The 14,406-nt window shown below is 42.0% G+C and overlaps 1 protein-coding gene across 2 annotated transcripts in view; it reads right to left on the bottom strand.

The window, feature by feature from the left end:
* tmtc2b (transmembrane O-mannosyltransferase targeting cadherins 2b) overlaps nucleotides 1-14,059 on the bottom strand; it is a 92,411-nt gene extending 78,352 nt beyond the window's left edge. For both annotated transcript variants that reach the window (XR_005708012.1, XM_040133904.1), the window contains exon 1: nucleotides 13,908-14,059. Coding sequence is in view for 1 of the 2 variants with exons in the window: in XM_040133904.1 (XP_039989838.1) it covers nucleotides 13,908-13,990 (83 nt within the window). In the remaining variant the exon portion in view is untranslated. The remainder of the gene's footprint in view (nucleotides 1-13,907) is intronic.
* Nucleotides 14,060-14,406: the final 347 nt, after the last annotated feature.

Below are 14,406 nucleotides of genomic sequence, written 5' to 3' on the forward strand. Positions count from 1 at the left end.
AGAGGTCTTCTTAATAAATACCATGAGATCATTCATAATGATGATTATCTGATTATGGCACAGCTTCAGATGTGTACTTTCCAACATTATACTGACTGAGACGATATATTGTAAAACTATTAGGCCTTGGAATCATGTACTATGACTTTCTGAATGACAAATAACTTGAGCAATGTATTGAGGAAGTACTTCACTGCACATTCATTCAAATTTGTACTTAAAATATTCTTATTTTGAGGCAAAATAATTATTTTTGGAATAAATGCGACAGGAGTTAAGAGGGTTGTGGAAATCAAGGATAGCTTAATCACAGCTCTCAGATGGGGAATTGTAATTGCACAGGGTGAAAGCCAAGTTTGCAATTTAGTTTAAAACACAAAGTGACCATGAAAACAACAGCCAATTACACTGGAAAAAACAAATGTGTAACAGTAGCCAAACTAAGAGTGAGGGATAGTTTTGAGTTAAATAAATAAATACAATAAATATTAATAAACTAGCAATGGAGGCAACTGTAAATTGTCTTCAAATAAGTCCAGTGGTCTAGTAACAAAAGCTCTACAGAGAAAAAAAGGACGATTTTACTGATAAAAGCCTTATATCAATCAGCTAACAATTTTCATTTGTACCTGTATAAAACAAATGAGTAGCATTTTTATCAAGGTTTTTTTTATTAAATAGTGCTACATTCTTAACATTCAAGCATCGGCCTAAAGATGTTTCTCCGACAAGTCTAATGCTGTGACTTCTAAAAGGCCCATTCTATGAAAAGTTGAATCCAATAAACACTGATTCTGCCTTTTAAAACTTTCAGTTTATGACTTACTGTATATACAAGACATGTCATTTGTTTTCATTCCAGAGCATCTTGAAAAGAGGTATCTAAAACTGTTCTTTTATTCGTCCACTGAAGTCTAATTTTGTGATTATCAAAGACCCCTAATTTGCTGATGTCAAGTCTTTACCACAAAGTAAAGCTCATTGAGCAGGCAAACACACCAGCGCGGGTCCTGCCAACTCATCTGTTCATTGTGAAAGCCAGTATCCATCATTCTTCCATATGATTTACAGCCAAACGTCTCCAGCAGTTGAGTGCGAGATACACCATAATCTCCTATATAAATCTGATCATTACTTGTAGGCCACATGCAACAGATCACATACAAAACACAAAAAAGTTGGTGTGGTTTCACTTCCTTATGCCAGTACCTCTTGATGCTAGATCCAGCCATAAAAGTAGAATTACCGCCTCACGGTTGTATGCTTCCACCAACCAGTCAAGTTGCAGTTTACATCCCTGTCTGTCAGATTCATATAATATATGTAGTGAAGACTTTGAAGAAATTTAATAAAAGGTATTACATGTATTTTATCAAACTTAGCATTTGAATTCTTAAATCATGGCCAAGACTGTATTTTGTGAGGTCGCAGTGACCTTGACCTTTGACCACCAAATTGTAATCAGTTCATCCTTGAGTCCAAGTGAACCTTTGTGCCAAATTTGAATAGATATTGCATTCATGAGAATGGGACAGACGGACAAACAGACGGACGGACGGATGGATGGACGAACGGATGAATGAACGGATGGACGAACGGATGGACGGACAGATGGACAACCTGAAAACATAATTCCTCCGGCCATGGCTGTCGTGGGTCTGGAGGCATGAAAAATTAAACTTTTAAGCCACTTTGGAACAGTAACCACACCCACAGAGAATACATTATATTATACAAATGTATGCTGCTGTGACCCTGCAGGCAGTAGACATATAAGCCATCCATCTTCCAATATGGGTTTACACTTCATTGAATGAATGAATGGGCTCTGCAACACTTGCAGGGAGAAATAAATGAAATCCTTATTCACCCAATAAGGGCCAGCCATCTGTGTGCACACTGGGAAACTATGGTGGATTATTCCTCCACTAAAAATCAATAACCTCTCAATGAGCTGCCAGTGGTAGATGCTAACTCCTGAGGAGAATAAGAGCTGCAGGATGTGCAGTTTAGGAGATGACATAGTCTTAGCGCTGGTCGAGGTCTATTCTCTCCAAACAACAGCGCTGCGTCTCAGGGGAGCCGAAGAGCCCACATGGCAGGTGCCCAAGGCCGGCCTGCTTTACTTCAGCTGTCATGTAGGAGAATCATAAGCTCCATCAATCAAGTGGAGTGATGGGTGCACTGCATTAGCAAATGTTTCAAAAGACTACTAAATGAGCAGCAGAAGCAGGGAGAGCACTGCACCAGTCATTTAATCTAGTGCTTAGTGCTGATAATGCATTTTTCTTTACACAACTGAAGGAAATCTGCCAGTAGGGTAAGATAATTTTGCTTCCTCCTTGACAGAATCCGTCTTGCCTCAGTATGTTTCTTGATATAAGTGTCATTCTTCTCATAGTGTAATTTGTCTTCTTCCAAGATAATGGAGTTTGTTTCCAGATAATAAAACATTAAGCCAGACCATGAGGCTAAAATACTCACTCGGGTCAACATTTTTTTGGACGAAAAAGACAAGGTTTGAGGTTTCTGAGTGACAGTTTGTTTGTAAAGTCGTGAGACTCGTGTGTTTGAAGGTCAGGGTCTTCACTGGGGACCCCAGCAGTCACTCACACAAACAACAACAAAACTCGCAAGCCATCACTGCCGAGGATGGATTTCTCTCAAACAGCTTCCTAATTAAAGCAGCAACTGATATTTCTACCAAGTGGTGGCGGGAAATGTGTCTACTATACAAGCTGGACACATTTTGAAGAACAACTTGGGGGAGCCGGCGGGGTTTTTGGTCCTCTTAAGATCTCATCAGGTAAACGTTGTAAGGCGCTTAGCAGCTGGAGTTCACAGTCAGGACAACGCATGCTCACTTCAGGCTGAAACAGATCTTGAAGCCTCATCACCTTCACACACTTAAACAATCAGGGATCGGACATTCATCTAATGCCATAATGCTAATATAATTCTCTCTTGCCAGCTCTGCCGTTTCCTCTTTTGCATACCCTCAATCTCTCTCAGATTAGATTTATTTTTTTTTTTGAGAGCACATTTAAGAAGTCTCATTATTCTGTCAGAGCAGCTGAGAGAGCTTCTCCCCAGATCCTCAAACCTCAGGGGCTGGTAAAGGAAAAACAGTTGTGCACACTTTTTCCCAACCCAAACTTCATCCTTGGATCAAAAATAAACTCTGGCCAATTGTGTGAATCCATCTCTACTGAAGAGGAAGACCTCACTTGGCAGAATAGCCAAAGGGGAAAGTCACACATGCGAAAGGTCAAAGATGAGGAGAAACACCATGGCCACAGATATTGAGGGTCAGCACTCAGCCAAAATAAACCACTGAAATCAAGCCTGTAAACCATCACGATTTCATCAATCTGTCACTGGTGTGATTTTATTCATGATGACAGAGAGAAAGAGGGATAGGGAGAAAGAGAGCGAAGGAGAGAGTTGGCTCTGTCCGTGAAATACAATACAACACAAGCTGTTCTCCATCTGGAGAGATGTCAGACTCGTCTGCCTCACCAAGTCATGACAAGCTACATTAGAAGCAGTCAATTTACACTACATTTGATTGGATTTTGTAATGCCTAATACACATATCTAAACATAAAATATATATATATCCCAAAACATTAATTAATTACTAACAAACTCATTTATTGGGTGTAGCTGGGTTTTTTTTTGGTTTTTTTAATACCAACATAGGAACCTAACATACTTATATATCTGGTTTCATTCTTTCATATACCACATAACCATTTAGTGAAAAGCCACCTAAGGCTGAGATTACAGTTCTGGATTGGATTCAACTCTTGCCCTCTCTCAGTGTTGCTATTTGATGAAAGACTTGGCAAGGGTCACATCCAAGTGCGGTAGGTATTTTTTTTAACTTACTTAAATGAAACTATACGAGAACCTGAGCCAGACTGGTTGTCTGGTTGTAAATAACCTGTGGTGTCCCAGCAGAAGGTGGCATACTGCAGGATGTTGTGCTTTGCGCGCATTTTCCAAAGTACTAAAACCACGCACTGGGCTCCCAGGGCCTAACAGTATCAATTAGGGCGGCTTGTGAAAAGATGTTCTTCCTCCGTTGCTGTGGTCTGGTCAGAGGTAGGAAGTGAGGGAAGAAAGACGGAGGAGGCAACTCCTACAGCTGGGACTGTTCGGGTCCACAAGAATTCAGGCTTCAATTTGCTCTATCAGTTTTGTTTGCTGGTCCACAAATAAAAGAAAAGTGTACTACAATACACACCTGATCAGCTCCTACAAATTTCCTCTCTTTTTCTGAAATGTACCATGATGTTCCCTCTCTGCGGTGACTTCAGAAAACACACAGCATCAGAATAAAGGCCACAAGGGGCACATTTTTAGATGTGTTACAGGCCCAGTGTTACAGGCCTAAGGGGAGCAGCAGGTTACACACAGTGGCTAAACTGGCCAGACCACAGGCCCTTCTGTGCTGCATCTGACTCACCTCCCACACTTAGGAAACACCAGATACTGTAATCATATCTGAAAACCGCTTTAACCACAATAATAAAACAAGTCAGAGGAATTCCAACACTTGTGTCCTTTAAGGAATGAACCTGGATCTGGCAAGAAAGGGGAAGAAAGGGAAAAAGTCCTCAACAATAATCATGACAAATTATTTCAAAACTTTGCTTGATCAGCTGTTTTCTCAAGTGACCTGCTGCACAGCAAGTCTGTGTTTTTTATTTAACACAAGCAACAAGATTTTGACTAGATTTATATTTATTTGGGCTGGTTGCTTTCCTCGTGCTAAAAAAAGTGTCTTTATGACCCAGTGGAGAAACGTCCAGGAAGGTGAATGAGTGCTGCCGTTGCACAAATTTAATCAGTTTCGTCAATACAAACAATAACCCGTCAGCAGCAATAACACACAAGACAATACTATAATGAAAATGAAAGAAAAACAAAAACTTCCTCACACTTTGAATGGCAATGCATGGATGATAAATACAGCAGGAACAGAGCACTATAGCAACACACCACCACGCTTTAGAATATGAATTCAAGAAATCAGGTTATTCTGGAAAACTTCAACCAGTTAATCCATTCTCAAAAACAACAAACCCTCCAGAGTAAGAGCACCAACCAGCAGATTTGAGTTATGAAAAATAGATTTAACCTTTCTTGATTTCACCTTTTTCATTAGTAAAATATGGCTTATAATTAAACATAACCACAATTGCTCCAATTACAAATGACTAAAATATGGCAACCAAAAGCAGCTGGCTGGCTTCCAACCTGGCAACCAGCTCTAAAACATGTCAGACCACATTTCCCGAAGCACATTGACTGACATCATCTTTCCAGCTATACATCCATGCCACCTGAAACTAACTAATTGAACTGGTTTATTCATAATACAATATTGCTTCTGTTGGCTCGCTAACTGTGAATCCTCTTCCTCTGTGCCGCCACTTGAAAATGCTAACCAGAGCATGTACGACCAGAATGAGTTCACCCAATTGGTTCTGATCATTTTGTTCTGCAAAATTGCAGGAATTTTCTGCTGTGTTCAAACACTGAGGTCTTGCTTCTTTGTCCTTCTTTGCCCTTCATAAACAACAGGCCAATACAACCAGGGCTTAATTCCTCCTCTAACTGACAACAAATGGCCTCCTTCATTGGGTCCAGGGACCGAACACCCCCCTCTTCTTACAATGGACAAAGGCATTGCCCCCGAACCGGCCAACTTGTGTCATAACCTTATCAAACGAGCCAGTGCTCCTCCTCTGAGAAAAAGGCCACCAAGATGGGGAGGCCCAATGGAGAGGGGTAGCCTTCTTCTCTTCTTTACTGAAAAGGGCAAACTAGAGCATCCCTGTTGGATATGGGAGACAGGGGAGCTTTTGTTTCTAATGGCTTGGGGTTCTCTGCTTACACATTGTGCCCCCTCTCATCCACAGTCCTGTTAATCCCATTAATATGAAGAGGACCAAGAGCCTGAGAGTGGCCATGGTTTAAGAGCCATCAGTGAGCATTAGCACTCGAAATCCAAACCCTTGTCTAGACCCATTAACAATTTAGCCCTGTAGAGTCGAATCATTTGAGACTCATCTCTAATGATGGGAGTATAACCTATACCACGCCTTTACCGATCATTATATCAATTTAAAACATTGTTTCAAGGAATACATGCCACATGCATCATGTTATTCTCTTATAAAGCAGACTCATCTTATTTTCTTGGTAAAAACAGCACATTTGATGCATCATTTTGACTGATGGCAGCTTTAAGGCCTTTCTCACATCATTCAGTAGATGTGCCGAATGCCTGTCACACAACACTGACCATGTGAAGGATTTACTTGTTAGGCGATTTAGTCTGGTATTAGACAGTATTCCCATTTAATGCGATTATTATTGTTTTGTCTGTGTGTGTGTGTGTGTGTGTGTGTGTGTGTGTGTGTCTGTGTATGTGTGTGTCTGTTTGCAGTATACTGCATGTGTGATGTATTAGGAGAGATAATCTGTTGGCTTTTAATTAAATAGCCAGGCAAGGAGCACTGAGAATACCCAAAGACAACTAAGGTTACTGTCAGGGGCTGTGCAGCGAAGACAATCTCTAATTCCTCAATCCACCACCAGGCAGCTAACCCGACATCTACATATGGCCCATTTCTCATCCCACTGCGTACCAGTCGGGTGATTACAAAGCATCAGAGCCTGATTAATGCAGCTTTGAAGCAGCTTGCTCTGGCCTTGCTAGAGCACAGCAAGGGCTTTAAAGAAACGGTGGGCATGGTGACTGCTCGTGAGCATCTTCCAGTGCCACAGTAAGCCCAATGGCCTACTGCTGTAGCATTTCACAAATGACAATTAGCTGAAGCAGGCAATCAGTGGAGTGATTCAGCTCCCTACACCCTACCACACATATTCAGTTTCATCCAATGGCAGATAGCAGGTTGCTCCAGTAATCACAGGGAGACTGGTAGGCTGTTTTCTCCACCACACTGTGTGATCACCTCCCCATCAAGATATCACAGGTACTTCAGACTCATTTAGGTATCATGTTTCTCAAGAGTCTAGACACCATCTGGACCTGGAGGTTATGGTTGTCCGGTGGCGTCACAAGAGCATGTTTCCTATGTAAAATCTAATTCAGGATTACTGTGACTAAGTGACAAATTTAGTGCTACCATGCTAAGCACTAGAACATGCTTCTGCTCACACTCAAATCAGCTTTGGGCACAATGCATACAGTATATACTGTAACGTTTTTATAATGAAAGCCAGATTTGTGAATAGTAAGCTTGTTAGTTGTCTTAATAGCTGGAGAAATGAAATGTCAGTGTTATTATAGCACGACCGATTTTTTTTTTTTTTTTTAACTTAAACACATAACATGAACAAACATTTCACAGTTAAAAAGCAGGATAAAGTGTCTTTGCGGCATTGCCAAAGCTAATACACTTAGTGTAATATTATCGCTGTCTTGGTTACTATGTGTTGTTTTGAACTATGTAGTCCCGATAATAACATTTTTTTTGTACTTTGGTGAAGCAGTGTGCCTTGATTTTTGGGGGAATTCATACCCTTTCATGTGAACAGTGTTAGACCTACTCATGCATCAAGGGTACCTGCTTTATATTTCAGTACTGCCTTATCCCAGTAGAGCATCTTCCGTTTGCTTTTTGTTGTATTTTTAAACATATCTTTAGCATTTCTGCACTCCAAATTCTTGTTACTTTTTCTCCAACATATATGTTAATACTCATATCTGTGATAATGTCGTATTTACTTGAAGTAATACAAAGTATTGCAGGTAAGCAAAAAATAATGGACATTTCCACAGTTACTCTTGGAAAAAGATCAAACCTTCTTTAAATTGCAAAAGCAGTTTTGAAAGTCACTGAGAAACCTGGTGCCCCAGAAAGGAAAGGTTGGGAAAAGGAAGCCCACAGTTAAGCAACAGGAATGCAGTGTTCTGTTGCGATGTGTGTGTTTCCACACTTTTTACATATTAGGAAGTGCACCAATAAAACACTTTCTCAAATTTAATCTCTATTGCACATTTTCTAAATATGCAGGTATTTCAGATTTTTCCTTTCTGCCCTCACCTCAGGGAATGCAGTGCAAAGGCCAGCGTTTTCAAATGTAGTTAAGGAGTTGAAATTCTATAACCAAGATACAGTATAATGAAGTTTTATTCTGGGGCTGATGACAGCGAGGGAGAAAAAGGACCATCATATCTAGTCAGCTGTTTCCTACTGACCTAAATATGAACTCCCTCCATCCAAGACTCTAATGCTTCAAGTAATTCTTGTGGGGTTTTGTGGGTATGTGAACTAACTCACAAACATATCAGAACCCCTCATTAATTATATTTTTAGAAACAAATTAATTTCTGCCAGGCCAGCTTATCTGCAATTGTGGCGAAAGTGAAAATAACTATTTCTACCCTCATCATCTATCTGTTGGAAAATGAGAGCTTAGGAAAATGGAGATCCAATCTATCTGCGCTTAACACTGAGCGGATCTTTCCGGGCTGGTGTAGCTCAAGTAAAGATGGTCGCAGTGGCAGCATATTCTAACACGAGAATCATCATTTTATGGAATGACTATATGGTGGGAGATTGTTTCTGTGATACTTAGGCATCTTCAGAGACAAATGAGACAGGAATTGGAATTTCAATTACAAAGAAGTTTTTAGTTTTTTGACACGCAAGGCCCACTCTGCCTGGAATATGAATTGAATCTCAAATTGGTGGACAGTAATTGTGAATAATCTGTAAATGTTGCTCAAAAATCACAACAATCCAGATTCATCAGAGATTATCTATCAAGTGTGGGGCCAACAAGACTGGGCAGGTTGCCTTCAACATATCTCCTTCCTCTCCTGCCAACAGATTGTCCCTGGTGGTTTGATTGAAGAAATGCAAAGCTCCCCCCCCGACAACAGAATCACTGCACATTGAAAACAGCCAATAACACACTGGTCATCGATAATTTTTGTTATTGCTTTGTATTTTTAATTTGACATTTTAATTTTGACATTCAATTCAACGGATTTTATTGGGCAATCACTCACTCTTGTTATGGAAACATGTTAGCAAACAGTTGCCTATTCACACGTCCAGCAGATATGAGGCAACATGAGCTTTCATTTGGAGTTGTGTCTTTTGGCCAACTGGCAAATGTAAATCAAATATTCACTCTACTTTTAGCTAAGTTTCACTTTCCACTAAATCTTGAAGGAAAAATGTGTCTTTAGCTGCTATATGCGCCATTATCTTTACTATAGCTTTGTTTGTCCACCATTTGGTGCTAGGCAAGTAGTGTACAGTGAAAACCAGCCTCCTGCTGACTAGTGAGAGTCAACGAAAACTGTAAACTTGTGGGCCCGACGACCAAATCCATGTTCTTAAAGATGCCCTAAAAGCTCCATAGAGCTGAAGAGAACTACATAGTTGGGTGATCATTCTCTGTGGGTTCATCACTACAAACGACTCCTTTAACATTACACATAGCCATTTGATCTACATTTATTACAAAAATATTGATATCAGCCTTTTTTTTTAAAATAAGATAATATGGCTGTATATAATTTAGTTTTGAGGCCATCTTCGCTGACTCTACTACGCACTGTCTGTGTCATCGGGAACAACGTCCTCCATTTGATTCCACTTCAAACCTTCCCCTTCAAACTGCAGACGGGACAAAAACCAAATGGGACCATCTGGAGGCAGTCATTGGCTGATGGGACCTGGCGGCCTAAAAGGCTTTGGGGGGTAGTAGAAGGGAGGGCAGACAGAGAAAAAGAGAGAGAGAGAGATGGAGAGACAGTGGAGCAGCTACATCTATCAAACCATGTCGTGAGTCCCCTCTCTGTTGGCAGGATGGTAATTACAGGGCGCAGACAGAGAAACCCTGACTGGGAAAAAACTGGAGATACTCAGACTGCTGGGTTGCCGCCCTTGGGCCCTCAACATAACCGCAACGCTAACCGGCCTGTCTTATAGTATAGGCAATGAGAGTAGGGTTCCAGATCAGTGCACTGACACACAGAGCCAATGAAGAGGCAGTCATGGTCACACACTGTGGCACAGTCCACGTCAGTCCAGGTTGGCCAACACAGACTGTTTTCCACCTGACAGGGACCACACAGAGCCTCCAGATTATTAAACAAAAGCTCTATGAAGGCTAGAATTAAACTTTTGGGATGCAGTCAAGAAAAAAGTGCACAGTGCAGATGACTCTTTCAGCAGGCTGCACATTTGGACAAGTTTGGCAAAGGGACTTCTGCTATGGGGTGAGGAGACATGTGTCTTCTCCAGAGATCAAGGGGATATTTATGAAGTACACAGTCTACTTTTTGTCTGTGTCTGTGAACACACGTGCTGATCTGAGACATGCTTACAAACACACAACAAGAGGCAAAGAAACTGCCTATGTTACATGATAACAAATGAATAAAATAGAGAAAATATGAAGAAAAATAGAAATATGCCAAACACCAGAAAAAAAAAATATTGACCACATTTTTTTTTCTGTAATCCAGTTGGTATGATCATTAAACTACTACTACACTCTACCAAGTGTCTGAGCATTATAAATCATCACCCCTGCCCAGGGAGGCTGCGTCCTTCAGCTTGACCCACAACCTTCACACAACCTTGAGATATGAGGTGGGTGCAGTTCATCACATCCATCAGCCTACTGCCCGGGAACGATAATCCATAGAACCAGTGTTCATGGTTTCAGATGAAATTGTACCTTCAAAACAGACTAACATTTTCAATAGTTAAAGGGGAAGAAGAGTGCTGCCTTTCAGGCTTCACTACTGGCAGATTCACCTTAGTTGACCTGTGGCACAAAAGCTTTTTTAAATCAGAAACTTTGTGTGACCTAAATTTTGCCACCAGCAATCAAGCTAACAGTGCACTAAGGTATCCCCCCAGTTTTGCTGTTTCACTGCAAGTTTCTCATGTGCAGGCTTACAGCAAGTCGCAGAATATTGCACCAGTATTTCTCCTCTGACATTTATCTGGGCTCTTCCATTCTTTCACTCAGCTCTAGCTGTAGATAATAGCAGCAGAGATAAGAACTGTATGACGTACGATTCCCATTTTCCAGTGCAGGTGTTGAAGCTGTGTATGTGCTAATGATGAGTGTGTCCAGGGGAGGGAGACAAGGAAAGGCTTGGCACCGTGGAGCAAGCCACTCTTCCAGGATGTTCTTTTTAATCGAGGGAGGGGCCGAGACTGACTGCAGGGTCAGAAAATTGCCTTGCATGGGATTTTTTTAAATATAACTGCCTGGAGGATAAAATGTTTGGAACACATGTAAACTGTTTTTTCCCTTTAACTCTGACCTCCTGATGGCCTTGGTTGCTATGTATATAATGCATAAAGTTTGCTCAAATGAATGTGTAACCACTGAACACACCTTTGATAAGAAGAATGTGACCAAGAACACACAATATCCTAGCAAGTTATGTTTTTTCCTTGCAAACTCCCTTTACGGTAACAAGAACACATAGGAAGAAAGCAACACAATCATTATGTATTCCAGTGCCGTAGCAGGACTTCCCGCCAATCGATTGCAAATCTTCAGGTGTTTTTTGATTCCAGCTCTGTAGCTCTGAGACATGCACCCAAACACACACCACAAACTTGGGGCTAAACTTTTAATCACTATATGGGTAACGTCGATGCTCTGGTTTCACAGCCAGAGGCAAAAGCGAAGCAGAATCTGTCTTCTTACATAGAGCAATCAATGTTGCCAGGACAAAATATCTATATTTAATTCTTCTGCAACTATTTATCATAAAAATTCAATAAAAGACAGAGTTTCTCTTTACTTTTAAATGCACACTAAAAAAAAACATCAAATATACTGTTTTATTTTTGAGCATGTGGGCCTGCCTTCTGTAATACTAGTGTCCTTTCAGTTTTTGAAAAACATTATCTGAATGATCCATAAATTATCGTCACATTATCGTTAAAATAAATCCAGCCTACAGACTGCAGAGTGTTGGGTGATGCGGGTGTCACAGTTTGATTTATTGTCCTTCACACATTCAGTGTTTTCCATTATGATAGCTTCATTTGACAGACACATTCGCTTTTTTCTTTTTTTCTTTTTTTCACAAGCACAGCATTAGCAAGTTAGATCAGTCTGTGTGTCCAAGACTGTTTCACTTAGCAAAATTATATATCACTTTCGCACCCGCCCTTCCTTTATCTCCCTCCCTCCATCAGTGGAGCCGGGGGGGACAGGAGACGGCTGCTAATTGCAAGCCAGAACCAAGCACTTGGTGTTAAAAACAGATAACGCTGGATGACAGATACCCTGCGATGAAAAACATGTCAGAGACAGAACATGTCGGAGAAAGTCTTTAAAAAAAATCCCTGGCTGGGCTGCTGCTGCCATTCATCTGTTTTGTAAGAAGCCTGAGTAACTTGGACCAAAACTCATATGGTAATAAATAACATTATGTTAACATCTCCTCACAGAATAATGAGGAGTTTGGCTTTCTGCCTTACATTAAAACTTGGAGGCACGAGTCTCTCCAGCAGCCACACAGCAGCCAACTCTGCAGCAGCTGCAGCAGCAGTAGCCTCTCACCTCTCCACAGCACTGCCACTCCCTGACAGGTTTATGGACACAGAACACCATCTTTCTTGCACAGCAGTGCCGGAATCACCTGACCTGAGCACAAAGTGCAAATGCATAGCGCCTCTACCACAAGAAAAGTATCAGACTTTCGGCAAAAAGGCCTTAGGGAATGTGTTAAGCAGGGAATGTTTTATACACGGGGCAGTAAGCGGAGCAGTAAAGGAAATACACCACTCGTTGATGTGGAAGGTTGTAATGTACTGTTTGTTCACTAAGCTGTATCCTCTGGGCGTGTTTTAATAGAGAACAACACCTGTCATAAATATAGAAACTGCCGGAACAAAGCATATATTGAAGATTATAAACCGCACAATATTCTGTTCTGAGCAGCTGTACTCAATCCCCATATCTTTACACATCAGCTCATAATTAATCAACTTGACACAGTGATGGCAGGACAGTGATGATGCTTCTGACCTACATCGAGACATGGATGGTGCATAAACGAGCCTGAGGCACTGACGACCATTCGGCTGTCAAATATCAAAAGGTCAGCTATGAGCAATGCATTAAAGAGGCTGAACCCGTGCACTGATGGTTTCTAGTTGTGGATGGCAACCTCTACTCTATTTTTCAGTAAACTAATGATAAAACACTTTGCTCAAAGTTTCAGCGGGCTGCACGTTTGGACGATTTTGGCAAAGGGACTTCTGCCGTGGGCTGACGAGACACATGGCTTCTCCAGAGATCAATTATTTCCTCAGCTCAAGTCAGGACTTCGAGCGAGCCCAGGCTCTGGGGACTGCAACGCTTTTGCACCGAGGCTTCCGAGCACACTTGCTGCTTACTACTGATTTCACTGTTCTGTCCTTTGGACCCACTATAGTGGTATTAGAGGACATATGAAAACACTGTATGATGATGATCCCTGTAAAGTCACTAGACGCACACAAGCGTCTGCAGGGGGAAAGTAATACTGATTTTTCTCCAAGTTAGGCACACCGTACCACAGACACATAAGTGTAAACAGTGAGGATCAATCGATAGCTTTTCAAAGCACTACGCTCCATTGATGAACTGATACTTGCCCCTCAGGCAGGCGGCCGGTTGCGTTAATGAAAGAAGCTCAGCTCACACGAGTTAAATGCCAGCGTTGGCTGGCGCACGGAAATCCTTCTCATTCAGAATGAGAATGAATGAAGCCCGTCATTATCCCGACGCTGTTGTCCAGACCTGATACATAACAGGTGAGGAGACGCGGCAGAGACACCGACGTTAGTGCCACGGGGTGTGTGTGGGTGTCATTCGGTCATCCCACGTACCTGTCATCGTAGCAGAAATCGGCGCCCAGAGTGTTGACATACAGGACCAGAGCCACGGCGCCGCACAGCAGTTCTGCAAACATTTCTCTGTCTCGCACGCACGCGGGGGGAACAATGATAACAAAACAAAACAGGACAGGACAAATAACAAGAGGATAGAGATGCAACGCGAGACAGATCTCGCGAATCCGGATCTCCACTCCCTCTCAATCCCCGTCTTTGTCAGGATGTCTCTGTGAAAACAAGTCCATTTCCCCCTCCATCATCCTCGCTGAACTGCACAAAGTGGATAATCCATAGGTCGCCTTCTTTCTAACCCATGTTGGGTCCGAGCTCGGGAGCACTGTGTCCTGCTGGGCGTCGGGCGCTGGAAATGAAACACGAGCGGCGTTCAGTCAATCTGTGGCGGCTGAGCCCACCGCACGCCTTCCTGACACGGAGGCGGTTCGGCGATCCGATGCTCTGCGGCCGCTCCTGGAGCCGCTTCGTGATGGAGACC

Source organism: Xiphias gladius, chromosome 8 (genome assembly GCF_016859285.1).
Source record: "Xiphias gladius isolate SHS-SW01 ecotype Sanya breed wild chromosome 8, ASM1685928v1, whole genome shotgun sequence".
In the NCBI taxonomy this organism is placed as follows: domain Eukaryota; kingdom Metazoa; phylum Chordata; class Actinopteri; order Istiophoriformes; family Xiphiidae; genus Xiphias; species Xiphias gladius.